Below are 25,304 nucleotides of genomic sequence, written 5' to 3'. Positions count from 1 at the left end.
AGACCAACTGCATAGTAAGATTCCCAAATTAATTTTTATATAGAATACAGTGTTTATTAAGGATAAGTAATAAAATATGCTAACTTGATTTATATTTAAGAGCATCCATAGCAATTATTTCAACTTAGAAACAATTGAAAGATTTTTTTTCAGACTCCTGAAAAAAGTCTGAACAATGTGACTGATATTGTTCAGAGTTGCATGAGCATGATGATAATAAAAAGTGATTGACTTTTTTTTTTTGTTTTTATTGGGTTTTTTTTGTTTTTATTTTTGTTTTTTGTTTTTTGTTTTTTTTGAGACAGAGTCTTCCTTTATTGCTCAGGCTGGAGTACAGTGGTGCAATTTTGGCTCACTGCAACCTCCACCTCCCAGGCTCAAGCGATTCTTGTGCCTCAGCCTCCCGAGTAGTTGGGATACAGTCATGCACTACCATGCCTGGCTAATTTTTGTATTTTTAGTAGAGACAGAGTTTCATCATGTTGGCCAGGCTGGTCTCAAACTCTTGGCTTCAAGTGATCCACCCGCCTCAGCCTCCCAAAGTGCTGGGATTACAGGCATAAACCACTGCACCCGGCTTTTTTTTTTTTTTTTTTTTTTTTTTTTTTTTTTTTTTTTCCTGAGACAGGGTTTCACTCTATCATCCAGGTTGGAGTGATATGATCATGGCTCACTGCAGCCTTGACCTCCTGAGCTCAGGTGATCCTTCTACCTCAACCTCCCAAGTAGCTGAGACTAAAGGTGTATGCCACCATGCCAAGCTAATTTTTTGTAGAAACAGGATTTTCAACCTTGCCCAGGCTGGTCTTGAACTTCTGAGCTCAAGTGATCCACCTGCCTCGGCTTCCAAAGTGCTGGTATTACAGGCGTGAGCCCCCGCACCCGGTCAAAAGTGACTGACCTTTTAGTTGTTTTATTAGTGTTTTAAAATTCTCTCCAGACAACACACCTTCATATTGTTTGCACCCAGAATGGGCTGCTTCTACTGCCTCTTAACATGTCATTACTTTCTTGGAAAAAGTGGTTCTTAAAGTATAGTCCCCAGACCAGCTGTTTCCACATCACCTGGGAACTTGTTAGAAGCGAGCATTCTTGGCTTCACTCAAGACTGACTGAATCAGCAACCCTGGAAGTAGAGCTTAGCAACCTGCATTGTAACGAGCCCTCAAATGATTCAGATGCAGTTTCATATTTTAGGACCACTATCTTAGAATATGGAACCTGCCAGACCTAAGAGACTAGAGTCACTGGTAAATGCAACCCTATGAGGTTGTGGTGTAAGGCAGAAAAACAGCCCTAGGTTTTGGCAGACTTGGACATCTGTCCCTCCTGCTATCAGTGAAGAAAAGTGTCACTGAGTGGCAGATAGAATGTTTTAGCTTCTAGTCCCTCAAACAGTCTCCATGATACAAACACTGACTCAGTTAAGAATCAAGGAAGACTCTTGGAGACTGCGGTTGCTAAGAGTGACGAACTTGAACTGGGTTTGTTCTTTTCTTTGGGAATCCTGCAGCTGTGAGGCATGTAGCACCTGTGCCACCACACTCAACGCGCACTGCTCCTCCTTGTGCTGTTGCTCTGTATAAATACACCTCCAATGTTGGCAGCCCACAGCCTGTGATTCAGCCTCTGTAGCGGAGCCCAGGCACCCAATGTGCTAAGAATAGAATTTTCCATTTCAACTTTATTTGCAAGAAGGTTTTCTCTATTTCATTCATCAGGTATTAAAAGTCTACTAAATACCAAGGAATTGTGCAGTGGTATGGGAATACAGTGGTGTAAGCAAACTGACATTGGTCCCTGCTTTCAAAATGCTCTTTCTTTGGTTGGAGAGAAGGGGTTTTAAAGAGTAAATGCATCCTCTATTTTTGAATATTTTTAAAAATGTAAATGCAGCCAGGCACTGTGGCTCATGCCTGTAATCCCAGCACTCTAGGAGGCTGAGGTGGGAGGATCGCTTGAGCCCAGGAGTTCGAGACCAGCCTGGGCAATATGGCAAAACCCTGTCTCTACAAAAAAATAGAAAAATTAGCCAGGTGTGGTGGTGTACGCTAGTCAGTAGTCCCAGCTACTCGGGAGGCTGAGGCAGGAGGTTGAGTCCAGGAGGTTGAGGCTTGAGGCTGCTGCTGTGAGCCGTGATCACACCACTGCACTCCAGCCTGGGTAACAGAGTGAGACTCTGTCTCAAAAAAATAAAAAGTAAATGCAAATACAAATTGTGCTAAGTGTGACTATGATGTCTAACTGCTCCCCTCAGAAATACAGGAGAATGATGCTTCCCACACTCCCATTCATTTCACCTACTTAAAGCTTTCTAAAGCGATTTCCAAAACTTAATGCCATGTGAAAAGATATGAAGCCTTTCTGCTGCCTTCAGGGACCTACTTCTAGACTGGAGCTCATCACTGACATCATATGCTAATGTTTCTAGAGCATTTAATGAAAGAGGCATTATGGCATACAATAATTATAACTGTTTTTGGTATTTACACCTTTTGATCCAGTCACTTCTGGGCATACCTCCAAAGGGGATAATGTGGTCCTTAGAAAAAAGCTGTACTGCCGAAGATAGTTACTGGAGCTTTATATATTCAATCAACAAATTAAATACTCAGTTATTACTTTGCTAATGTGAGTAAATTGCTTGACCTCCCTGGGTGGCCTGGGTAAAACAGGGAGATAATCTCCATCTCAAGTTTGTGACAACTAAATGTCTGTGGAAATATCTCCCTAGCACTAGGCCCAACACAGAGTAGGTGTGCTCTGGATGGGCTCTTTTCACCTTCCCTTTCTAATTATGTTGCATGTTATTACACATATGATGAGAATCTATGCAGTTTTTCTGTTTGGTTGTTTTTTTGAGATGGAGTCTTACTCTATCACCCAGGCTGGAGTGCAGTAGCGCCATCTTGGCTTACTGCAACCTCTGGCTCCTGAGTTCAAGTGATTCTCCTGCCTCAGCCTCCCGAGTAGCTGGGACTACAGGTGCGCACCACCACGTCCAGCTAATTTTCGTGTTTTTAGTAGAGACAGGGTTTCACCATGTTGGCCAGGCTGGTCTTGAACTCCTGACCTCAGGCAATTCGCCCACCTCGGCCTCCCAAATTGCTTGGATTATAGGTGTGAGCCACCACACTCAGCCTCATAGTTAGTTTTTTGAGTCAGAATTTCACCCTGCCACCCAGGCTGGAGTGCGGTGGTACAATTTTGGCTCACTGCAACCTCCGCCTCCTGAGTTAAAGCAATTCTCCTGCCTCAGCCTCCTGAGTAGCTGAGGCTACAGACAGACACCACCACACCTGGCTAATTTTTGTGTTTTTAGTAGAGGCAGGGTTTTGCCATATTGGCCAGGCTGGTCTCGCACTCCTGAGCTCAAGAAATTCACCCGCCTCAGTCTTCCAAAGTGGCATGAAGCACTGCACGCGATGGAGAATCTATATAGTTTTATATCACCACCACTCCCCTCAAAATGGGCTGAATTTTGTCAAAAACCATTACTTCTCCCCTTCCGCGGATTCTGAATGGTAGCATTCAGGTGTCGAGTGGTTGGAGTGTCCTAACTTTGACCACCATCGAGTGCTGTCCTTTCCTTGGGTGCTAACCCACTGCTTCTCCTGGTTCCCAGGCACCCCAGCCTGCTGTCCATGTGCAGGCCAGGAACCCCTGACTGCCTCCATGCTGGCGGCAGCACTTTCCCAAGAACAGAAGCAGGTGCTGAGTGAGTGACCCACGCGCCTATGAAAGAAGAGAGGGCCAGAAGCTGGTGCTGACCCAGACACCAAGGTTACTGAGATTCCATTTGGTTTTTTATGAACTATCTTCACAGGAGAAGTTTGTTCCTGCTTATCCAAACAATGCATTCAAACCTGGCTGTAAAGATTATAGGAAGAGATGCACAGCGCAAGGTGGGAATGGAGAGGGGCTGGAGTGCTTCCATGCCCTCTCTAGGCATGCTGTGTTCCAAGCACATCAATGTGTTCACCAACCTGGAAATTCCCCAAACCGCATTTAGAGTGTTTATATGAGGTTTCATTACCTAGGCATGGCTGATTAAACCACTGAGTGTTGGTGATTGAACCCAATTTCCAACTCCTTCCTCTCCTCAGAGGTTGGAGGCAGGAGCTGGAAGTCCCAACCCTCTAATCACGTGGTTGGTTTCTCTGGTGACCAACCCCCATCCTGAAGCGAGCTAGGGGTTCTACCTTGAGTCATCTGCTTAGCATAAACTTAGGTAGGGTCAAAATGGGCTCATTATGAATAACAAAAGACACAGCACTCAGGATATTCCAATGGTTTTAGAAGCTCTGTGCCAGGAACTAGGACAAAGACCAAGTATCTATTTTTTATTATACCACACCACATAAAGGACACCTGGTCAGTTTCTTCTTGAGAGTGACCTTTTGGTTTGGAATAGTGATGGGTACACAAAGAGCTCTCCTAATCAGATCTCATAGCCTCATTCCTATAAGCATGAACTCCCTGGCTTGGCATGAGGTTGGTAAGGTCAGCTGTGTGCGCAGCCACTGCTTAGCTCTGGGAATACAATGGGTACAGGCCGTGGTGTCAAATATCTTCATCTACTGGGAGAGAGAGAGACATACCTGACTATAGTTATAGGGTGTATTCCAATTGACTTCTGAACTTGGGGACTATGGACTCTGTCTATAGGGGATTTGGGTGAGTGAAGCTTAACTAGGACCTCTGACAAGGACTGGTGGGTGCCTCCACATGGAGAAAAGAAAGAACTCAATGAGTAAAACCAGAGGCAAGGAAAAAGAGCCCATGGTAAGTAGGTGAGGAGCTGATGTGGAGGTCAGGGTTGACTTGAGGTAAGCATGGACCCGTTGTCAAGGACCTTGTTAGCAGCATCAGTGATTTAGGTAGGGAGTTCTAGAGAATTTAGGTTTATTTTGAAGAAAGATCACCCTAGGCCAGGTGTAGTGGCTCACACTTGTAATCCCAGCACTTTGGGAGGCCGAGGCAGGAGGATCGCTTCAGTCCAGGAGTTTGAGACCAGCCTGGGCAACATGGCAAGACCCTGTCTCTAAAAAAAGAAATTAGCTGGGCATGGTAACGTGCACCTGTACTCCCAGCTGCTACTTGGGAGGCTAAGGTAGGAGGATCATTTGAGGCTGGGAGGTTGAGGCTGCAGTGAACCATGATCATGTCACTGCCTTCCAGCCTGGGTAAGAGAGCAAGACCCTGTCTCAAACAAACAAAAAGAAAAAAGAAAAAAAAATCACCCTGGACAAGTGGATTGGAGGAACAGAGCCACTATCAACTCTTCCCTAGTCTACTACATTAACTTCCTGGTCTCCTGGGTTCCAATCAATCCATCCTGGGCCTAGTGTCAGAGCACTATCTAAAATGATGTGAGCATGTAACTCTCCTGTTGTAACTTCAGCAGCTTCTCAAAGCTCCCAAATCTTCCAGATGGCTTACAGCGCCCTCATGATGTGGCCCTCTGCCTACCTTTCCCACCTGATATCATGCCCTCCACCCCACCATCCCAGGATCTGGTCTTTTAGTTCCTTGAGTGTGCAGAAGCTGCCTCCTCCTCTGTCTGGCTCCTTTTCCTTCAGAATTCAGCTTAAACGTCACCTCAGGAAGGTCTTAACCCCCTGCTCCATATAAAATAGATGGTCCCATTATTTCCTACCACTATGTCAACCTGTAATTTATGTATTAGTGGGTTTAGTCCAAGATGTTAGTCTAAACTGCACCATTTTGTAAGCTCCCTGCTATTCTGCAGACCTTGGTCAAAGTGAAACATTTCACAGGGGTTTGGGCTGTGAGAAACATCCTGCCTAACCGCGTGACCACAAGGCAGACAAAGGCCCAACTAAAGAAACATCCCTCTCATATCTTGCTGGGCAAAGGTCCAAGGGACACCATGATGACATCCCACTGGAACAAGGGCCAAACCGCCTCATCATGAGAACATCTTTATATCAATATCCTTCTAGGCAGCAAGCCATACTGCCCAGACCCCTACCACCCATACCTATAAATTGTCCAGTCTGTAAGCAGTGGTGGGCACTGCCATTAGGCTGGTTCCCCACTTCTGTGGGTTATTATGCTGGACATAAAGCCTGTGTTTGCTGTCGAGCCGCCCTCTTTCTGTGTGTGTCTTTCTTTAACCTTTGCCTTCTTTTCAAAACCTAACACGAGTCGACAAACGTTCTTCCTGAAGAGCCAGATGGTAAATATTGTAGGCTTTGCAGGCTATAACTCTTCTGCCCTTGTAGTAGGAAAGCAGCCAGTCATACTTAAAGGAATGAGCATGGCTGTGTCCCCATAAAGCTTTCTTTATGGACACTGAAATTTTAATTTCACATAATTTTCATGTGCTAAGAAAATATATATATATATTTTTTGAGATGGTGTTTCCCTATCGTCACCCTGGCTGGAGTGCAACAGCGCAATCTCTGCTCACTGCAACCTCCGCCACCTGGGTTCAAGTGATTCTCCAGCCTCAGCCTCCTGAATAGCTGGGATTACAGACGCCCGCTACCACGCCCAGCTAATTTTTGCATTTTTAGTAGAGACGGGGTTTCACCATGTTGGCCAGGCTGCTCTCGAACTCCTGACCTCAGGTGATCCGCCCGCCTCAGCCTCCCAAAGTGCTGGGGCTACAGGCATGAGCCACCACGCCCGGCCAAGAAAATATTTTTGTTTTAATTTTTTCCAACTATTTCAAAAGGTAAAACTCATTCTTAGTTCCCAGGTTGTCCAAAAACAGACGCGCAGGATGGCCAAGCACCATAGTTTATCGTTTGTCCATAATAATCGGGTTGATTCGACCAAGGTTTCCCACCCCCAACACCGTGAGCACCGGGAAGCGCGAGGACCACGTCCCTTGGTTTACCACTGCGCACAGCACAAGCCGCCCGGTGCATCCGGGTAGCGGGATGCGGGTTGGACCAACCAGAGGGTGGGCGGGGTGTGAGAGCTAAGCGTTGGCGGGGGGGGGCGGGGGGGCGGGGGGGCGGGGGGCGGGGGGGCGGGGGGCGGGGGGGCGGGGGGCGGGGGGGCGGGGGGCGGGGGGGCGGGGGGCGGGGGGGCGGGGGGCGGGGGGGCGGGGGGCGGGGGGGCGGGGGGCGGGGCCAGAAGGGGGCGGGGCCAGAGGGGGCGGGGCCAGAGGGGCGGGACAGTGGCGAAGAGGGCGGGCCGAGTGTTGGCTTCCGGCGGAAAAGCGCGCGAGGAAGATGGCCACCACCAAGCGCGTCTTGTACGTGGGTGAGCAGGCGGGGTTGCTAGGCGGAGTGTGAGTGAACGCGACCCCCAGAGGGTCGGGGCGTGGGGTGGGACGTATCTCTGAACCAGGAGGATGGCGTGCTGCTGTCAAGGCCGGGTCTCTGGCGGTAGTGCTGGCGGTAGCTCTGGCTCTGCTTAAACTCCAAAGGTTTCCCACTGTCCTCAGGAAAAGTGCAGACTCCTTAGCAGTAGCCACCTCTCCAGCTTCTTTGCTTTGCTTCCCAATTCGCTGGGTCTCCCGAAAAATGACCCACTTGCCCCCAAGGGTCAGGTTATTTCACACATTTGGGCCTCTGCTTTTGCGACTCCCTTGCAGTGAACAGCCTTGCCACACACCTCAGGTGCGTGAACCCGAGACGGAATGATTATTCTGACTTCCCTCCTAGCCCAATGAGCTCCAACGGGCCCCGAGGAGCGGTAAAGGAATATTATGGCCCTCCAGATCCTCTCGTTCATTTGTTTTACAAACATTCAGTGCAGCGACGGCTCAGCCCCAGCCCCTGCCATAAAGGAAGGAGTTCCCAGACTAGCCAGAAAAAAAGTGGAATTACCTCAGTAGCACACTTTTGATAAGCGCTGTAGTGAGGATGGATCACGATGATATGGGCCTGGCTGCGGGACAAAAGACCCATCTATCTGGAGAAGTGAGGGCAAATTCTGGATGCGGCGATGCCAGAGCTGATGAGCAGGAGTTAGCTACGTAACCAAAGCAGAGGCAAGGCTGTTCACTGCCAGGGAGTCGCAAAGGTGTGAAATAGCCTGACACTTGGGGGCAAGTGGGTCATTATTCGGGAGACCCAGGAAATTAGGAAGCAAAGCAAAAAAGCTGGAGAGGTGGGTACTGCTAAGGAATTTGCACTTTATCCTGAGGACAGTGGGAAGCCTTTGAAGGAGTGTAAGCGGAAAAGTTACGGGTTCAAATCTGCATTTTCCTAAGATCATTCTAGTTGGCTTTGTGGAGTTGATGGAATGGAGGCAGGGAGGTCAGTTGTGAAGCTACTGCAGTAATCCCAGGACTAGATGAGAGTCTGAAAGAAGGGCGAAGAGAGGAATATTTTTCATAAGTATGGGTGGACAGAGATGAGAGGGGGATGTTTGTGTACCCAAAGAACTGAATGGAAGGATCCTGTCCCCTGGCTAGCATGCTAACTGGGCTGCAAGGACTTCTGCAAGAGTATGGAGATAAGTGGCTCAGAAGGCCCTTGGCTTATTTGCAGGTGGACTGGCAGAGGAGGTGGACGACAAAGTTCTTCATGCTGCATTTATTCCTTTTGGAGACATCACAGATATTCAGATTCCTCTGGATTATGAAACAGGTGAGTTAGTGTCTCTCACGTTCAGAATCCTCTTACTAGGAAAATACCTTAAAAAAATTAAAGTCACATCACAATTCTGAATATGGTTAGTATACACTACAGGAAAGTTCAGGTAGGTGCCTGGTGACAGTGATCTCAATGGGGAAGGAATGTTCTGAGGCTATGTGGTCGTGAACTCTGAATACTTTTCAGAGTCTTCAGCTGTTGGGTTGAGATAAGACAGATTTTTCAATAGACCAGTAGGGAAATAGGTTTGAACTACATTGAGATTTGAATGTTGTTTTAATTTACCTGATGGGTGCCCCATCCCACCTGCTCCTTCTTGGCAGCTGTGCTATTAAATGAGGCAGCAGGAAAGCCTAGCCCCATAATGGGAGGTGGCGAGGGCAGGGGTTCTTGGCCTCTGCACCCCTGGGTGGGTTTCCCATCGATTGGTATCACAGTCACAGTTCAGTTTTCTGTTTTACCTTTGTTGTCATTTTTAAGATTATAGTTTTAGGCCTAGTTTTATCATCAACCTTGCATATGATTGTTAGCAAGGTCTTTAAACTCTCTGGGCCTGGGGAATCTTTATTTGCAAAATGATAAAGTTATATTGGCTTTCTAAGTGCCCTTCTAGTCTCTGAGTTCTATGATTAACATTATTGTGCTTGGTCTTTCTAGTTAGTTCAGCATTTTCCTGAAGATAAAGACTGAGCATCTTTATCAGGTTTTAGGATTCGTGCTTTATGCACAGTTGATGCACAAAATATATATTTAGATAGATAATTGATAGGTCAAATGACTTTATTTTTCTAATTGCCTTGCATGCAATGGTTAAGGTTTTAAGTTTGGCGTTCGTAGAATAATTGAATAGTTATTAATTAAAAATACAGTTTATTATTCAGCTATGTCCATTAAAAAAACAAATTTTATTATTGCTTAAAATATTGTATAAGCAGAATCAAAGAATGAGATTCCTTCTTCCTAAATAGTGATCGGATAGAACTTCTGGTGTTTGGATATGACATGCAACTGACTTCACTTTGTGACCATCCTGTTCCTTCCCACTACCCCACATAGTAATTACTTGTTTTTGTTTTTCCATTTTGTAGAAAAGCACCGAGGATTTGCTTTTGTTGAATTTGAGTTGGCAGAGGTGAGAGTCTGTGTTACTAGTGTCTAGTCCTTGGTTTGTGATGTTGTTACTGATCACAAAGGAAGCTTTTCACCGTTTGGTTAGGTTGTTGGGCCTTAGGCTGATGCTGCCAGAGAGATCAGAAGTAAGTGCTGTTCTAAGGAAAGCATCTCTCACATAATCAGACTGGACTGTGAAAAACATGTCAGACCTTCTGCCAGGCCCTCCCATTCTTGCCCTGCAGAGGAGCTAGCTCCTGCACCCCTGTTCATTGAGCTTTCATGCCTGGCAGTAGTGACTATTTCTTGTGCCTTCAACTAGATGGCAAATTGTTGCACCACCAGCTCTAAAATCAGCCAGGAAGTGCTCTTTGTTAGAAACACACACAACCTAGGCAAGAAATGTAGAGGTGGCATTTTTCTGGATTTTTGCTACTAAGCATGTGTTTAGATACCATAAGAAGCATTTGGCTGCAAGCCTAAACTTGTACCTTTGTCTTTCCTTGGCAGGACGCTGCAGCAGCTATCGATAACATGGTATGGCTGGGAATCTTAATTCTAACTAAAGTTGCTTTTTGGTGGTACAGAGGGTCCTTATTCATATATCAGTGTTCTGGACTTCCAAAGTTACAAGGTTGCATGGGGAGGTAAAAATTCTCACGTGAAAATATTCACTGTGAATTGATCACTTATAAAATTAGTTCTTACTCAGACTCCTTCCCCATTTAACAATAATGTAAGTCCTCATCATCCTTGTTGACCAGTCTCTTACTGGCTGTCCCATGTCTAGGATAATTTGCAGAGACAGTGCAAATTGATTGCACAGTGTAACTGCATATTTTGCAAAATAGCAGGATTTCATGAAGTATTAGACCAATTTACAATTGAGAAGAGAAATTTAATTATGGCAGGTGCAAATCACTGATACAAATGATTTGGATATTCTGGAAAGGTCCTTGGGAAAAATGATGATGCTCTTTAGTATTTGTGCCCTCCTTGAGATCCTTTTAGTTTTCATGTCTGATAAGAAGTGCAAAGATACCATACTGTTGATAGAATTTTGCTGGAAAAATAATACTTCAGTGCCTGTTACTTTTCTTTCTCTTTCTTTCTTTCTTTCTTTCTTTCTTTCTTTCTTTCTTTCTTTCTTTCTTTCTTTCTTTCTTTCTTTCTTTCTTTCTCTCTTTCTCTCTTTCTCTCTTTCTCTCTTTCTTTCTCTTTTCTTTTCTTTTCTTTCTTCTTTTTTTAACAATCTTGAACTCCTGAGTTGAAGACTTCTCAGCTTCCCAAGTAGCTGGAATTACAGACTCAAGCCAACAGGGCTACCTGGGCTACCTGTTACATTTCTTTCTACCAAGTTGCATTTCTTTCTACCGATTAGTGCATAGTTAATCCTGAATATTAATTGTAAGAAACTTGTTTTTATTATTTTTAGTTCATCACAGTAATTTCCCTGTCAACCTTTTTAAATTTTTCACTTTTACCATGAAATCTTCATCACCACTTCAAGTGGAGTCACCTTAAATGACCTTTCCTAGTACCGATTATCTTTGGATAATGAGATATTCTTTTATTCGTTGTTCTGTTATCCATTCACCAAACATATTCCTCAGCTGTCAGAGATCATTTTTCTTACATTTCAAAGCTTATCTTGACTTTTGAAGGTGAACTCAGATACTGGGAAACTGCATTTATTTTTGTAATTTTGGAGTGTTCTGAACCCAGAGTTACTTTTGGTAATACAGGTCTTTGTGTGCTGCTATGAAAGAAAGGGGTGTGTGTGATGGTTCTAGAGTTCCCTGAAACCCACAGGTGGCTTTGGGGTGGCTGCATAGCTTACTGGTAGGGGCCCAGGGATTAAGGGAGGACAAATCATGAGTGTGTCTCAGAAGCAAATGGAAAGCTGGCTGGCCCTCTTTTAGCCTAAGAGAGTTTAAGCAGCTGGATTTTCAATCTTTTCAGAATGAATCTGAGCTTTTTGGACGTACAATTCGTGTCAATTTGGCCAAACCAATGAGAATTAAGGAAGGCTCTTCCAGGCCAGGTGAGTAGGAGCAACTTCCAGATTCCCTGTGATGTTCTGCAGCTTGGCCTTAGTTGCATTTTTTTGTCTCTATTTACTTGGAAGTAGACGCTAAATGCTGCTTCCTGGTAGATAGGAGTAGACGATGGTTCACATCGGGAAGGGCATGCACCACCTTTGTAGAGAAGCAAGTGAGTTTGAGCTTCTCAGCAAAACCAGAGTGATTGTTTCTGTTATGAGAGAAATTCCTGCTTGAGCTCATCTTTCCCAGTTTTCTTGATATTCCGTTCCTGGGGTCTCCATCAAGGGCTGAAACCAGCAAAGGCTACACCTTTGCTTTCGGCACAGCTATTTTCCTTAGCCCTACTGAGAGGTGGACTTCAGGGCCGACATTCTGGATGGGAATTTTCCTTACCCCTGGGAGTTCTCAGTGGGGAACTGTCTGGCATACAGGCCACATAGCATCTTCCACTTTGCTGACCAAAGCAACTACTTTTCAGTTCAAGCTGATAGCTTGAATAAACATTTGTTTGATTCTTTCCTTTCAGTTTGGTCAGATGATGACTGGTTGAAGAAGTTTTCTGGGAAGACGCTTGAAGAGAATAAAGAGGAAGAAGGGTCAGAGCCTCCCAAAGCAGAGACCCAGGAGGTGAGAATGAAGCTCCTGCTTCCAGAAGACAGGCTGGCACTGTCCACAGGAGACTTTTTTTTTTTTTTAAGTTTTGATGGAAATTTGCAAATATATAATATATCAAAGCGGAGGGAATGAATAATGAATTCTTAGTACTTTGGTAAAGTCAGTATTGAGTTCTTAGTACTTTGGTAAAGTCAATATCGAGTGAATTCAAGGGTGAAGCTTTGGGTCTCTTGTCCATGTTGTGTTCTATGTGATGAGTGTCTCAGCTCTGCTCAGGTATGGATTTGTGATTGTCAGCTGACAGGGAGGAAGCTGAGGTGCCTCTCTTCACCCCTCCTGATCAGTCCCCCTCCTTCACTGAAGAGTTTGCCACGAGGGTCATGGTCTTCCTATTCCTGTGCTAATGGAGGGGAGACAGAATAGGGTAGTGGTCCCTTCCTTCAACCTGTACATGGGTTCAGGGTTCTCCAGTCCTAAGAGAACCTGCTGGGGTACTTCCCCGATTCTCAGCATAGTCTCTGACAGTTGCTTCCTGGGCGTCCTCTCCTCTGAGTACTTTGTGAATGTCGTCATTCTTCTGTATTTCTTTCTTGGCTCATGGTTTCTCTGTCTTCTCTCAGCTGAAACGGTAGCAGTCTATCTCTAATTTTATGCAGCCTCTCTTATGCTGTTGACCTTCATGGTTTCTTTCTAGTCCTGAGCTTCAGATATTTCTGCCTGCAAGTCTAATAGGCAGCTTAAGTTTGCCTAAAATGGATTCCTCCGCTTCTCTAATCCTGTCTTCCTGTGTTCTCAATCTTGGCTAATTTGCCACCATTCATCCACATATTGACCCATGCCAGAAATTTGAATGCAAATCAGAACTCATAAAGTGGCCATCACAGTCAGTGGAGTCCCCCTGGATCATCCTGTATCCTCTGCTTAGTCTTATCTACTTGGAACACAAAGCAAGGCCCAGCATCTTCCACTGTCTTCTGAGCACTTAGGCCTGAGCAAGAGGGCTGCCCCCTTGCTTCCATGTAGCCAGCCAGTGTATATGCAGGGCCAAGCATAGAGGGAGGAGGTGGTGGTACATGGATGGGTCTGCCTAACTAGAGGACAGTGGGTGGGCTGGAACTGGCATTAAAAGATACTGAGAGTTGTGGATCATGGACCAGAAAAGTGCTGTTCTGTGACTGTGAAGCAAGAGGAAGAAGCAGATGTGTCTGAGGGAAAGCATGATGAGATAACATGCTCGTGTGTGGGGCTCAGGTTAGCCAGTACTGAGACCTCCTGTCGCTGGGCATCCAGCTGGGTGCTACAGCCGTGGCTCCTGCCTCCTGCAGCCCTGTCAGGGCCCAAGGCCTTCCCCGTCAGCACTTACTCCAGCCTACTCACTGGAGTTGTGTTCTGGGTGGGTGTGTAGAATACTCACACTGCTACTTAGGGCATCAGGGAGCTCTTTCTAACTAGCAATTTCTTCTGCCCCTAGGGAGAGCCCGCTGCTAAAAAGGCCCGGTCAAATCCTCAGGTGTACATGGACATCAAGATTGGGAACAAGCCGGCCGGCCGCATCCAGATGCTCCTGCGTTCCGATGTCGTGCCCATGACCGCAGGTGAGCAGGACGCTGTGGTCAGAATGGCAGGACGCTGATGGCTGAGCAGTGAGCCTTTCCCAGGTTCTTGCCACTTCACTTCTTGTGTCCTTGATATTGCTTCTGACCTAAGTTGATTTGAGGCATCTCAGATCCTGGGATCTAGTAACAGATGAGTCAGAGCAGGTGTTTTTGAAGCTTTATAAGTGCTGGCTTACTACTTTTTAATCATTTTTTAAAAATACAAGTAAATACTGTATTCATTTTTTTTAAAGAATACCATATACATATATTCCAATAATATTTAAGGCAATAAATTGAAAATTCATTTTCCCCTCTCTACATCCAGTCCTGAATTCTAGAAGTAACTAGTGCTTTTATTGAGTATTCTTTGTAATTTATTAAATATTGACTTCTATTCTCTTTTTAATCTAAATTTTATTATCTAGACATATAAAGAGTCAATTCAGTTTTACAAAGCTTGTTTTGAAAAAACAGTCATCCCCTGGTGCTGTCCCTATGCCCTGCTGCCAACACCGTTTGCTGCTCCTCAGAGGAGCCGATTTCAACTCTTAGGTGTTTTGATTTTTATTTCCATGTTGATAACAGGTTTATATTTCTACTTCCTGTTTTCCATTTTAAACATTATCTTCTGATTCTCTACTTCAGAGGACAAAGAATTAGTTTTTTAAAATCCCCTTCCCTGCCCCCTCATCTTCCCTGTATAGGTACCATAATTTTGGTTAGGTCCTAAGTTATTTTAACAATATAAGCATCATATGATAACTTCCTTTCATGCACAGCATTTTGTTTTGCCTGGAATTGATAATTGCCTTGTTTTTGCATAGTTTTCTATGTAATCATTCCTGATTTTCTCCCAGACTCTCTTGCTGGGGGCTTTGCATCCAGGTGTCTGCATCTTGTTAAGGGGAGATGAGGGCAAGGCTGAATGCCTCAACATTCAGTATATAAACTTTCACATAATCTCCATTTGTCATTATGGTACCTCAGCCTTCACTATGTGTAGGGTGTCGTAGTCCAGATACCCCATGCTTCAGCCTACCAAAGACTAGACCCCCAGCTGGCTACCAGGTTGAGGAGGGGTGGCCCCCAGCTGCAGAATCAGGGAGAGGATCCCAAAGATTAACCACTTTCTTAAACAGGCTTTCAGCCAAACTTACTGTCTCCAGGATTACCTGCACCCTTTCCTCTGAGCTTTTGGAGTGCAAATTGAGTTGCTTCTTGGCTTTTACCAGCTTAAGATTCAGCTTTCTCGGGTCTGCTATATCATTTAGGACACATCTATTTGTTTTCTAACTGCAGAAATTTTGTTGCTGTTGTCTCTTCCTCCCTGCTTTTTAAGTTTATTTTTTGGCTATTTTAGCCACTTTAAAGTGTACAGTTTGTTAGCAGTAATTACTCTGTTCGAAATTGTTGAATCATCCTAAACAAAACCGCTTATTAAAGGTACCTATTAAATAATAACTCCCCATTTCTCCTCCCCTTAGCTTCTGATAACCTCTAATCTTTGTGTCTATGAATTGGCCTATCCTAGATTTTTCATGTAAGTGGCATCATACAGTAGCTGTCCTTTTCCACACCTTGCTGATTTTGCATAGCATAATGCTTTCAAGGTTCATCCTTGTACCATGTATCAGTGCCTCATTCCTTTTTGTGGCTGAATAATATTCCGTTGTATTTGGATAAATATCTTGTTCATTCATTTGTTGATGGGCACTTGCACATTGTTTTCACCTTTTGACTATTGTAAATAATGCCTGTGTGAATATCCACATGTAAGTGTATGTTTAAATCCCTGTTTTCAATTCTTTTGGATATATATGCCTAAGAGTGGAAATGCCTAGTCATATGGTAACTCTGTATTTAACTTTTTGAGGAATGCCAAACTATTTTCCACAGTGGCTGGACCATTTTACATTTCTACCAGCAATGTATGAGTGTTTCAGTTTTTCCACATCTTCTCTTTTTTTTTTTTTTTTTTGAGACACAGTCTCATGCTGTTGCTCGGGCTGGAGTACAGTGGCGCGATATTGGCTCACTGCAACCTCCCCCTCCCGGGTTCAAGTGATTCTCGTGCCTCAGCCTCCCAAGTAGCTGGGATTACAGGCGTCTGCCACCACGCCCAGCCAATTTTTTGTATTTTTAGTGGAGACGAAGTTTCACCATGTTGGCCAGGCTGGTCTCAAACTCCTGACCTCGTGATTCGCCCGCCTCAGCCTCCCATAGTGCTGGGATTACAGGCGTGAGCCACCATGCCTGGCCCACATCTTCTCTTAACAGGTGTGAAATGGCATCTCCTTGTGATTTTTATTTTTATTCCCTACTGACTAATGATGTTGACATCTTTTCATGTGCTTGTTGACCATTTGTATATCTTCTTTGGAAAAACATCTCTTCAAATCTTTGGCTTATTAACTGGATTGTTTGTTTTGTTTTTTTAAGAGACAGGGTCTTGCTCTGTCTCCCAGGCTGGAGTGCAGTGGTGAGATCATGGCTTACTGTAGCTTTGAACCCTTGACCTCCAGTGATCCTCCTGCCTTGACCTCCCCAAGCACTGGGATTACACCGTGCCTGGCCATTTTGTTGTTGAATTATAGGAGTTCATTATATATTTTGGATATTAAACCCATGTTAAATATGATTTGCAAATAAGCATTCTCCCATTCTTTGGGTTGCTTTGCCCTCTATTGGTACGGTTCTTTGATGCACATCTTAAATTTTGATAAAATCTAATTATTTTTTCTTTTACCTGTGCTTTTGGTGTGACATTTAAGAAACCATCACCAAATCCAGAGTCATGAAGATTTGCCCCTATGTGTTCTTCTAAGATCCTTTGGTTTTTCTTTTAAACAATCAGTTTCCTACCAATTTAGTGTGGTTTTGGAAGGGAACAGAGCTAGAACATGTATATTCGATCCCCTTTCATCAGAATCTCCTATAGTCCTGGCCGGGTGTGGTGGCTTACACCTGTAATCCCAGCACTTTGGGAGGCCAAGGCGGGCGGATCATCTGAGGTAGGAGTTCTAGACCAGCTTGGCCAACATAGTGAAACCCCATCTCTACTAAAAATACAAAATTAGCCAGGTGTATGGTGCATGCCTGTAGTCCCAGCTACTCGGGAGGCTGAGGCAGGGAAATGACTTGAACCCAGGAGGTGGAGGTTGCAGTGAACTGAGATTGTGCCATTGCACTCCAGCCTGGGCGACAAGAGTGAAACTCCGTCTCAAGGAAAAAGAATCCCTTATAGTCCTTACAAGGTTAGTCTCACAGAGATCTATAATGAGTATCTCTTATTTTAAAACAAAAATACGAACATTAAACAAAAGTTTTTTCGAGGTTTTGTTTTATTTTGTCCTGTTTTTTAACCCCAGCGCTTTTTCCTTTCTCAATTCCAGAGAATTTCCGCTGCCTGTGCACTCATGAAAAGGGCTTTGGCTTTAAGGGAAGCAGCTTCCACCGCATCATCCCCCAGTTCATGTGCCAGGGCGGTGATTTCACAAACCACAACGGCACTGGGGGCAAGTCCATCTATGGGAAGAAGTTCGATGATGAAAACTTTATTCTCAAGCACACAGGACCAGGTAGGAGCCAGTTGGCATGTGGTAACGAGGGAGGCTGGGCAAGGGTGGGATGGCCAGGCAGGATGGAAGGACAGGTTGTAGTTCTGGCTGACGGACTAAGAGTCTAGAGGAGACCCAGCCACCAGACATAGGAGAACCATGCAGCCTTGCTAGGGTGGAGTTGGCTTGTTTACATTGAGGTACTGTTCATCCCCCAACCGTGTCCACACTTCCTATTAGCCCCGCTTGGATTCTGTTGAATCCAACAGATTCAACTTGCTATTGCAAGTTCTTATGCCCTCAACCCCACTGCTCTCCCTGCCCTTGCCATCAGATTTACTCAGTAAAATCTTGGTGGTAGTCCCCCAGCAACTAGAGAAAAAACACAGAACTGTACTGAACGATCACACTAGAAATTTATAACTATAGTTCTTAAGGGGACCCTTGCCAACCTGACCAGATTTCCCTACTTGATGCTCAGTCCCAACCAGAGATGATGTGTCCATGCCTGTCTTCACTTCTGAAGCCCTCATATCATCACCTTCCCACCTCATCTAATGCTTCGCCTCCTGCATCTCTCCACTCATGCATGCTCTTTCTTCCAATTACAGGGGATGAGCTGTCTCTCCTAGGCCAGCCCCTCCACCTGTGGACTGGATCCTGTCCCTCTCCTCTACTTAGGAACATGGCTTCTAAAGTTGTCCCCTTCTTGTAATCCATTTCCCCTGCTCTGCTAGATCAGTCCATTAGCATGAAAGCATGCAGTTATCAACCTTTAAAAAAAATCTTCATCCGGTCGCCGGGTGCAGTGGCTCAGTCCTGTAATACCAGCATTTTGGGAGGCAGAGGCAGGCGGATCACCTGAGGTCAGGAGTTGGAGACCAGCCTGACTAACATGGAGAAACCCCATCTCTACTAAAAATACAAAATTAGCCGGGTGTGGTGGCGCATGCCTGTAATCCTAGCTACTCGGAAGGCTGAGGCAGGAGAATCACTTGAACCTGGGAGGCGGAGGTTGTGATGAGCCAAGATCACGCCATTGCACTCCAGCCTGGGCAACAAGAGCGAAACTCCGTCTCAAAAAAAAAAAATCTTCATCCTTGTACTCTTGTTCCCGCTCCAGCTATCACCCATGCCCCTGGTCCCCCATCTTTTTTCAAGAAGTAAAAGCATAACTTCTTGAAAACATGGTACAGACTTGCTGCCTTCGCATTTTCTCTAATCCCTTCTAGGCAGACTTCTAGTCCCATCTCGCCATTGAAACCACTCTTGCCAAAAATACCAGTAGCCAATTCTTGGCGATCATCTTATCCCACCTCCCAGATGTTATCCCACCTCCCAGGAGCATTTCATACTACAAGTTGAGTGCCCCTTTCCTGAAATGCTTGGGACCAGAAGTATTTTGTGTTTTGGAATATTTGCATTATACTTACCAGTTGAGCATCCCAAATCTGAATATCTTAAATCTGAAATGCTCGAGTGAGCAGTTCCTTTGAGTATCATGTCAGTGCTCATGAAGTTTCAGATTTTGGGGCATTTTGGATTTTGGATTTTCACATTTGGGATGCTCAGCCTGTACTAACCCTGTTCTCCTTGACTCCTTCTTCACTTGGCTGGCAGGACTCCTGCCTCTTCTTGTCTCCTTTTATCTAGACGGCTGCTTTTTCTGTCTTTGCTGTCTCTTTCTTTTCCTGACCCTTAAACACTGAAGTGGCTCAGAGCCCATTCTTTTGTTCTCCAGAAGCCTGTTACCCTGTGCTCCGTTTTTCTAACTGGTGGTTTATAGGGCCCCTCTTTACTATACTGAACTGACATGTGTAGGTGATATAGCCCACTGACCCACATCGTTATTTTAAAAATCAGTATTCATCTGTAACTATAATAGGGAAGAACATCAGAGGAAATAAATGAATTTGTATAATAATCGAATATGTTTCCAGATGTACATGCTTAAGCACAGCTGTGTCAGAACACAAAGTGAATTATTCAGGCGTCTGCCCTTGTACTCAAACGCAGCAGTTAGAAATGCAGATGGGAGTGTCAACTGGATACCACTAGCGGTGATACTATTGGTGATATGGCTTTGTGAAATGGTAGATAAAGTTGATTAGAGTCCAAAGTAAAGAATAATCTGTTTATTTACATAGTAGTTACATTCCTAGAAGATTCCATGCAAAATCAAAAGCACTCCAAAACTTTGGGCTTATGTGTATAATGGAGTTATGTTTTAGGTGCAGATAACTGTAAACACATTTTTTTACCTATATCAATATCTGGCAGGATATTTGTTGTTTTGTTGTTGTTTGGCTTTTGTTTTTTTTGAGACAGGGTCTCTTTCTGTTGCTCAGGCTGGAGTGCAGTGGTGCAAGACGGCTCATTGCAGCCTCAACCTCTCCAGCTCAAGCAGTCCTCCTGCCTCAGCCTCCCAAATAACTGGGATTACAGGTGCATGCCATCCATAATGCCCGGCTAATTTTTTTTGTAGAGTTTTTTATAGAGACGGGGTTTCATTATATTGCTCAGGCTAGTCTGGAACTCTTAGCTTCAAGTGATCCTCCCACTTCAGCCTCCCAAAGTGCTGGGATTACAAGCATTAGCCACTGCGCCCAGCCTGTAGCAGGATGTTTGTAAGGGCCAAAAGGATATGAGACAGTTTGTTGTGCCAGACATTGCAGAACATCTGGCATTCCAGGCCCCCACCTGCTAAATGCCAGTAGCGCCCCCACAATATTTCAGACAGTCAAAAACACGTTCAAGCCAGGCATGGTGGCTCATGCCTGTAATCCCAACACTTTGGGAGTCTGAAGTGGCAGCCCAAAGCCAGAGGATTACGTGAGTTCAGGAGTTCAAGACCAGCCTGGGCAACATAGTGAGACCCTATATCTACCGAAAAAAGAATTAAAAAATTGTCCACGTGTGGTGGTGCACGCCTGTAGTCTCAGCTGCTTGGGAGCTGAGGTGAGAGGATTGCTTGCGCCCCAGAGATTGAGGCTGCAGTGAGCTGTGATTGCACCACTGTACTCAGCCTGGGTGACAGAGTGATCCCCATCTCAAAAAAAATAAATTCAGATTTCCAAAGGTTTCCTAGGGACAGGACACCAACCCCGCTGAGAAGCAGTGCCCTAGGCAGTCACACCCGGTCCCAGAGCTTTCAGCAGTATCTCTGGGTTCAGCTGGTGCACATTGGCATCTACATGCTGATGGCTCCCTGAGCTCTAGACTCCTGTCCAACTGCCTGCCTGTTGTTGTCTTCACTGGATATCCCGAGAGCATCTCACACTTCACATGTCTAAAACAGCTCTTGGCCTTCTCCCCTAAACTCTTCCTCCCCCTCTTCCCTGTTACAATAAATGACTCCACCATCCACTTAGCCGCTTGATCAAAAACTTAGGAGTCATTATGGACACACACACACATACATACATGTACACATACACACACAGACACACACATATACATGTACATTCTCTTGTGTGACAAATATCCATGTTACCAGGCCTCACTGTGTCATAGCTGTCATTTTGAATGGCTCTTTTCCACTGATTGTGAGCTCCACCATAGCTTGGACTATGTTCTGCTCATCAGTGTTCCCAGGGCTTAACAGGGACCTGGTTGCCAAGTAGACACTTAATTGTTAAATAAATGAATTAATGAAAGAACAGACCAGTATAAAGTGATTGAAACACCTCACTTAGCATTTCACTGACTATTAACTGAATCAAAGATAAGGTGGCCGCATTTGCATGTGATCTGTGCATCCCCGAGTCTGAGCCTGACTGGCTGAAGGGCTGTCGACAGCCTGCACAGACGTCCTTTAAGGGCTGGTAGCCAGGGTTCGGGGAGCTGATGGTTGTTCTCTCCCTCAGGTCTACTCTCCATGGCCAACTCTGGCCCAAACACCAATGGCTCTCAGTTCTTCCTGACATGTGACAAGACAGACTGGCTGGATGGCAAGCATGTGGTGTTTGGAGAGGTCACCGAAGGCCTAGATGTCTTGCGGCAAATTGAGGTATGTGGCCAGGAATGGGCTTCCTCCTTACCCAGGCCCTTGGAGCACAGCCCTGTGGGAGGGCTGGAGAGTCTCTGTGGCCTGAGAGAGATGGCCAGGGGCTGTGTCCAGGGGGAGGGGCTGCTGCTGCCTAGGTTCCGGGGTGGAAGTGGGCAAATGGGCAGGCAGGGGTTGGTATCCCTAAACCTCTGTTAGTCTCCGGCCTTACTCCCTCACTTGTATTCTGCCACAAAGGCCCAGGGCAGCAAGGACGGGAAGCCAAAGCAGAAGGTGATCATCGCCGACTGTGGGGAGTACGTGTGAGGCGGCACTCTCTCTGCCTTCCCCTCCACTCTTGCCCCTGCACATCCAGGAAAGAACTGCCAGCCTCAGAGGAAGCAGCACCGAGGGTGCCTGTTTGAAGCAAGCAGCATTTGGGATATGAGCCCTTCCTCAGGGTCCGCTTGGAGCAGCTCCTCTGCAGGCACAGCCTGGACTATTCCCAAGCGCAGCTGTGGGCCCAGGAGCCAGCGCAGGTGCTCCCCTCCACCATGAGCAAGCTATGCAAAAAGCCACTGGCTTTTCTCAGCGTTTGCTGCTGGGCCTCTCCTGGGACTACCAGTGTGGCTCTTACGTGTTTTCTTTGCTAAAATAAACCCTAGTTCTTACACTGCTCCTCTTGCTAGTTCTTGGGAGTTGTCAGAGATTGTGTCTGTGGCTAAGCTGGACCTCTGAGGCAGGTTGGTGAGTGGGGAGAGCAGAGCATCTTTTCCACAGCTTTCATTTCCTCCCTTGGGCCGATCCCCTTAGATGTCAGGTGATGTATCTTCACACCAGGCATCCATGTCAGGGCAACGGAAATGGTCTTCTGCTGCCTCTGCTCCTAAACCCAGCTGCCGGTCTTACAGCCAGCAAGTGTACTCTCAGTGGTTCATTTGTTTATTTGTTCACTTCCACCCTACAGATTTTAAAAAATGAAATTTTTATAACTCAAAATGCGTTCTCTATGCCAAGTACTCTGCCTATTTGTCAGGAGACAGGAGGCCAACAAACTACATGTGCCTAATCCGGCCCACTGCCTGTTTTTATGAATCAGGCTTTATTGGAACACAGCCACATCCATTTGCTTCCATATTGTCCATGGTGGTTTCTTACTGCAGAGTTGAGTAGGGGGCTATAGACACAATACAGGCTGTGGCCCCTGTATTAGGGTTTTCTAGAGAAGCAGAACCAATAGGATGTGTATATATGTAGAGAGAGAGATTTATTTTAAGGAACTGGCTCAAGCAGTGGTGGGAGCTGGCAAGTCTGGAATCTGCACAACAGACCAGCAGGCTGGAGACTCAGGAAAAAAACTGATGTTGCAGTTCAAGTCTGAGGCAGTTTGGAGGCAGAATTTTTCCTCCAGTGATCTCAGTCTTTTTTCTCTTAAGAATTTCAACTGATTGAATGAGGCCTACCCACATTATGGAGGGTAATCTGCTTTACTCTCTACTGACTTAAATATTAATCCATCTAAAAAATAGGCCAGGCATGGTGGCTCATGCCTATAATTCCAGCACTATTGGGAGGCTGAGGCAGGAGTATCACTTGAGGCCAGGAGTTCAAGACCAGCCTGGGCAATGTAGAGACCCCCATCTCTAGGGGGAAAAAAAAAGCCAGGTATGGTAGTGCACACCTGTAGTCCCAGCTACTCAGAAGGCTGAGGTGGGAGGATCGCTTGAACCTGGGAGGCTGAGGCTGCAGTCAGCCATGGTCATGCCACTGTACTCCAGCCTGGGTAACAGAGTGAGACCCTGTCTCGAAAAAAAGAAACCATCATCACAGCGACACCTAGACTAGTATTTGACTAAATACTGGATACCATGGCCTAGCCAAATTGACACACAAAATAGACCATCACAGTCTCAAGGCCTAAAATACTTAGTATCTGAGCCTTTACAAAACAGGATTGCCGGCCAGCCACTGAAGAGAACAAATGGTCCCACCCCCTGCTGAGCTCACAGTCTGGCTCTCCTGTGTGCAGCCACTTCTTGGAGCTGGCTTCTCTCCACTCCCCCTCCAGATGCTGGTCAGCCAGGCGGTTGTAAAGAATCTCATCTGCTGAAGGCTCTTAGCAGGGACTGAGCCCTGTAGCTGCTGGACACCTCCTGTGGGTTGGGTCACTCAGACCATTCAGAATCCACTGAGCTGAGCTTTTGCATCTTGGATTGAGATCTGGATGAGCCAGGAAGCAGGAGAGGCCCCATGGTCCTCATGACCCTAGGATAGCTGAGGGATGGTGACATTCTGCCCTACCTCTGGCTCCCATGTGCCGACTGGACTTTCTGAGCTCCAGCTGCTACAGTTGACTGAGTTTCAGGCTCCATGTAGCTGGGATGTACCACATGGTTACCCCTCACCCCTATGGAGTTTCCAAAAGAGACCCTCCCTCAAAGCACAGCCCCTTCTCTGAGTGCAAATAATGGCCATCAGAGGTCAGTCACAGGTGTTAGGCAGGCATCTATGAAGCTGGGGATGATAACACTGACTTCAGTGCTTGGACGAGAACCAAGAGAGAGTGTGTAGAAAAAGCACAGCCAGTCTCCCATAAAAGGACAGACTCCTGTGACAACCTTGTCACTCTGTTCCTCCCTGATACTCTGGGGAGGTGGAAGCCAGTGGGCAGTTCTGAAAGCTCAGCAGGTTTAGAGCCAGTGGGTGTGTACTCCTCTCCCAGTGTTCCACCTGGGTATCCACAGATGTTATTGCATGCACACTGGAACCCTGCACAGGTAAACTGAGGCTTTAGTGGCATGACTGCCAAAGGTCACACAGGGTGGTTTGGCAGAGCTGGGATTAGAAGCCCAGCCTGTCTCTCTTCAGTAGTAATGGGGTCCTGGGAGATTTACTAGGTTTTAGCTTCAATCTGTGGTGGCAGGGTCCACAGCCCTGGGGAGTGACACAGTCATGGTCCCCATGATTGGCCAGGACCCTTGTGGAGAGACACAGGAGACAAGACCCTGCTCTTCCAGGCCAGAAGGGAGGGGAGCCCCAGAGCTGGGCAGCGGCATGCCCCACAGCCCGGCCACCTGCTTCGGCTACGCACCATGCAGCAGCTGCGCCTGGCTGCCTCGGGAAAACTCTGACCTCTCTGGGAAGTGGACCCAGTGGCTCTGTGGTTGTCCTTTCCTGCAGCCTGGAGAGCAAAGCGGCTTTCCCTGGGACTGTGTGGCTCCTGTCCCAACTGGCCTCCCTATTCCACATTCCCGTTGCTGGACCAGCACCAGGACTGGGCACAGGGCTTCCTTTTGCTGATTCATTTCCCCCCTAACTCATTCAGAGTTGAGCCCCATCTGAGTCCCCACATGCTGGCCCTGAAACAGTTACAAAGGCTGAAACCAGGGATGGCAGGCCCAGGATCAGTGTTGTGGCTGTTGGAGTGTCCTCTCTAACAGCATGACAGCTGCCTCCAGGTGCTCCCAGCATCTGTTGCAGTCATGGCAGCCTCACAGCAACCTCTGAAGAAGGAATTATAGAACCAACTTTTTATTGTTGAAAATGGAGTCTTGTAGAGTTCAGTGATGGGAAACTAAAGTAGAAAAAGCACATCACAAAGAAACTTATATATAGTACAGTGTGATCCCAGTTTTGTAAAAATATCTGTAATATGTAAGCATAGGTATTTGTATATCTTAAGAAAAAAACCTAGAAATAAAGTCACGAAAATATTAATAGTGTGTTTATTTGACTTGTGGGACTGTAGTGATTTGAATTGTATTTTATTTTTTATATATCCCACTTTCCTCCAAAACTGCATTATTTTTTTGAGA

At 46.0% G+C, this 25,304-nt stretch overlaps 1 protein-coding gene across 2 annotated transcripts; it reads left to right on the top strand.

The window, feature by feature from the left end:
• The first annotated feature begins 7,158 nt into the window (after positions 1–7,158).
• PPIE (peptidylprolyl isomerase E) lies at positions 7,159–25,222 on the top strand. Of its 2 annotated transcripts, NM_001132964.1 has the most exon segments (10): positions 7,190–7,239; positions 8,475–8,573; positions 9,668–9,711; positions 10,200–10,226; positions 11,652–11,733; positions 12,261–12,361; positions 13,821–13,944; positions 17,340–17,525; positions 21,371–21,513; positions 21,748–25,222. In NM_001132964.1, coding segments are annotated over 10 exon segments (906 nt in total). In that variant the 5' UTR covers positions 7,190–7,208; the 3' UTR covers positions 21,817–25,222.
• Positions 25,223–25,304: the final 82 nt, after the last annotated feature.

This window comes from Pongo abelii, chromosome 1, assembly GCF_028885655.2.
Source record: "Pongo abelii isolate AG06213 chromosome 1, NHGRI_mPonAbe1-v2.0_pri, whole genome shotgun sequence".
In the NCBI taxonomy this organism is placed as follows: Eukaryota; Metazoa; Chordata; class Mammalia; order Primates; family Hominidae; genus Pongo; species Pongo abelii.
The sequence above is the reverse complement of the archived record's forward strand: the minus strand, read 5'-3'. Positions and strand labels throughout refer to the sequence as shown.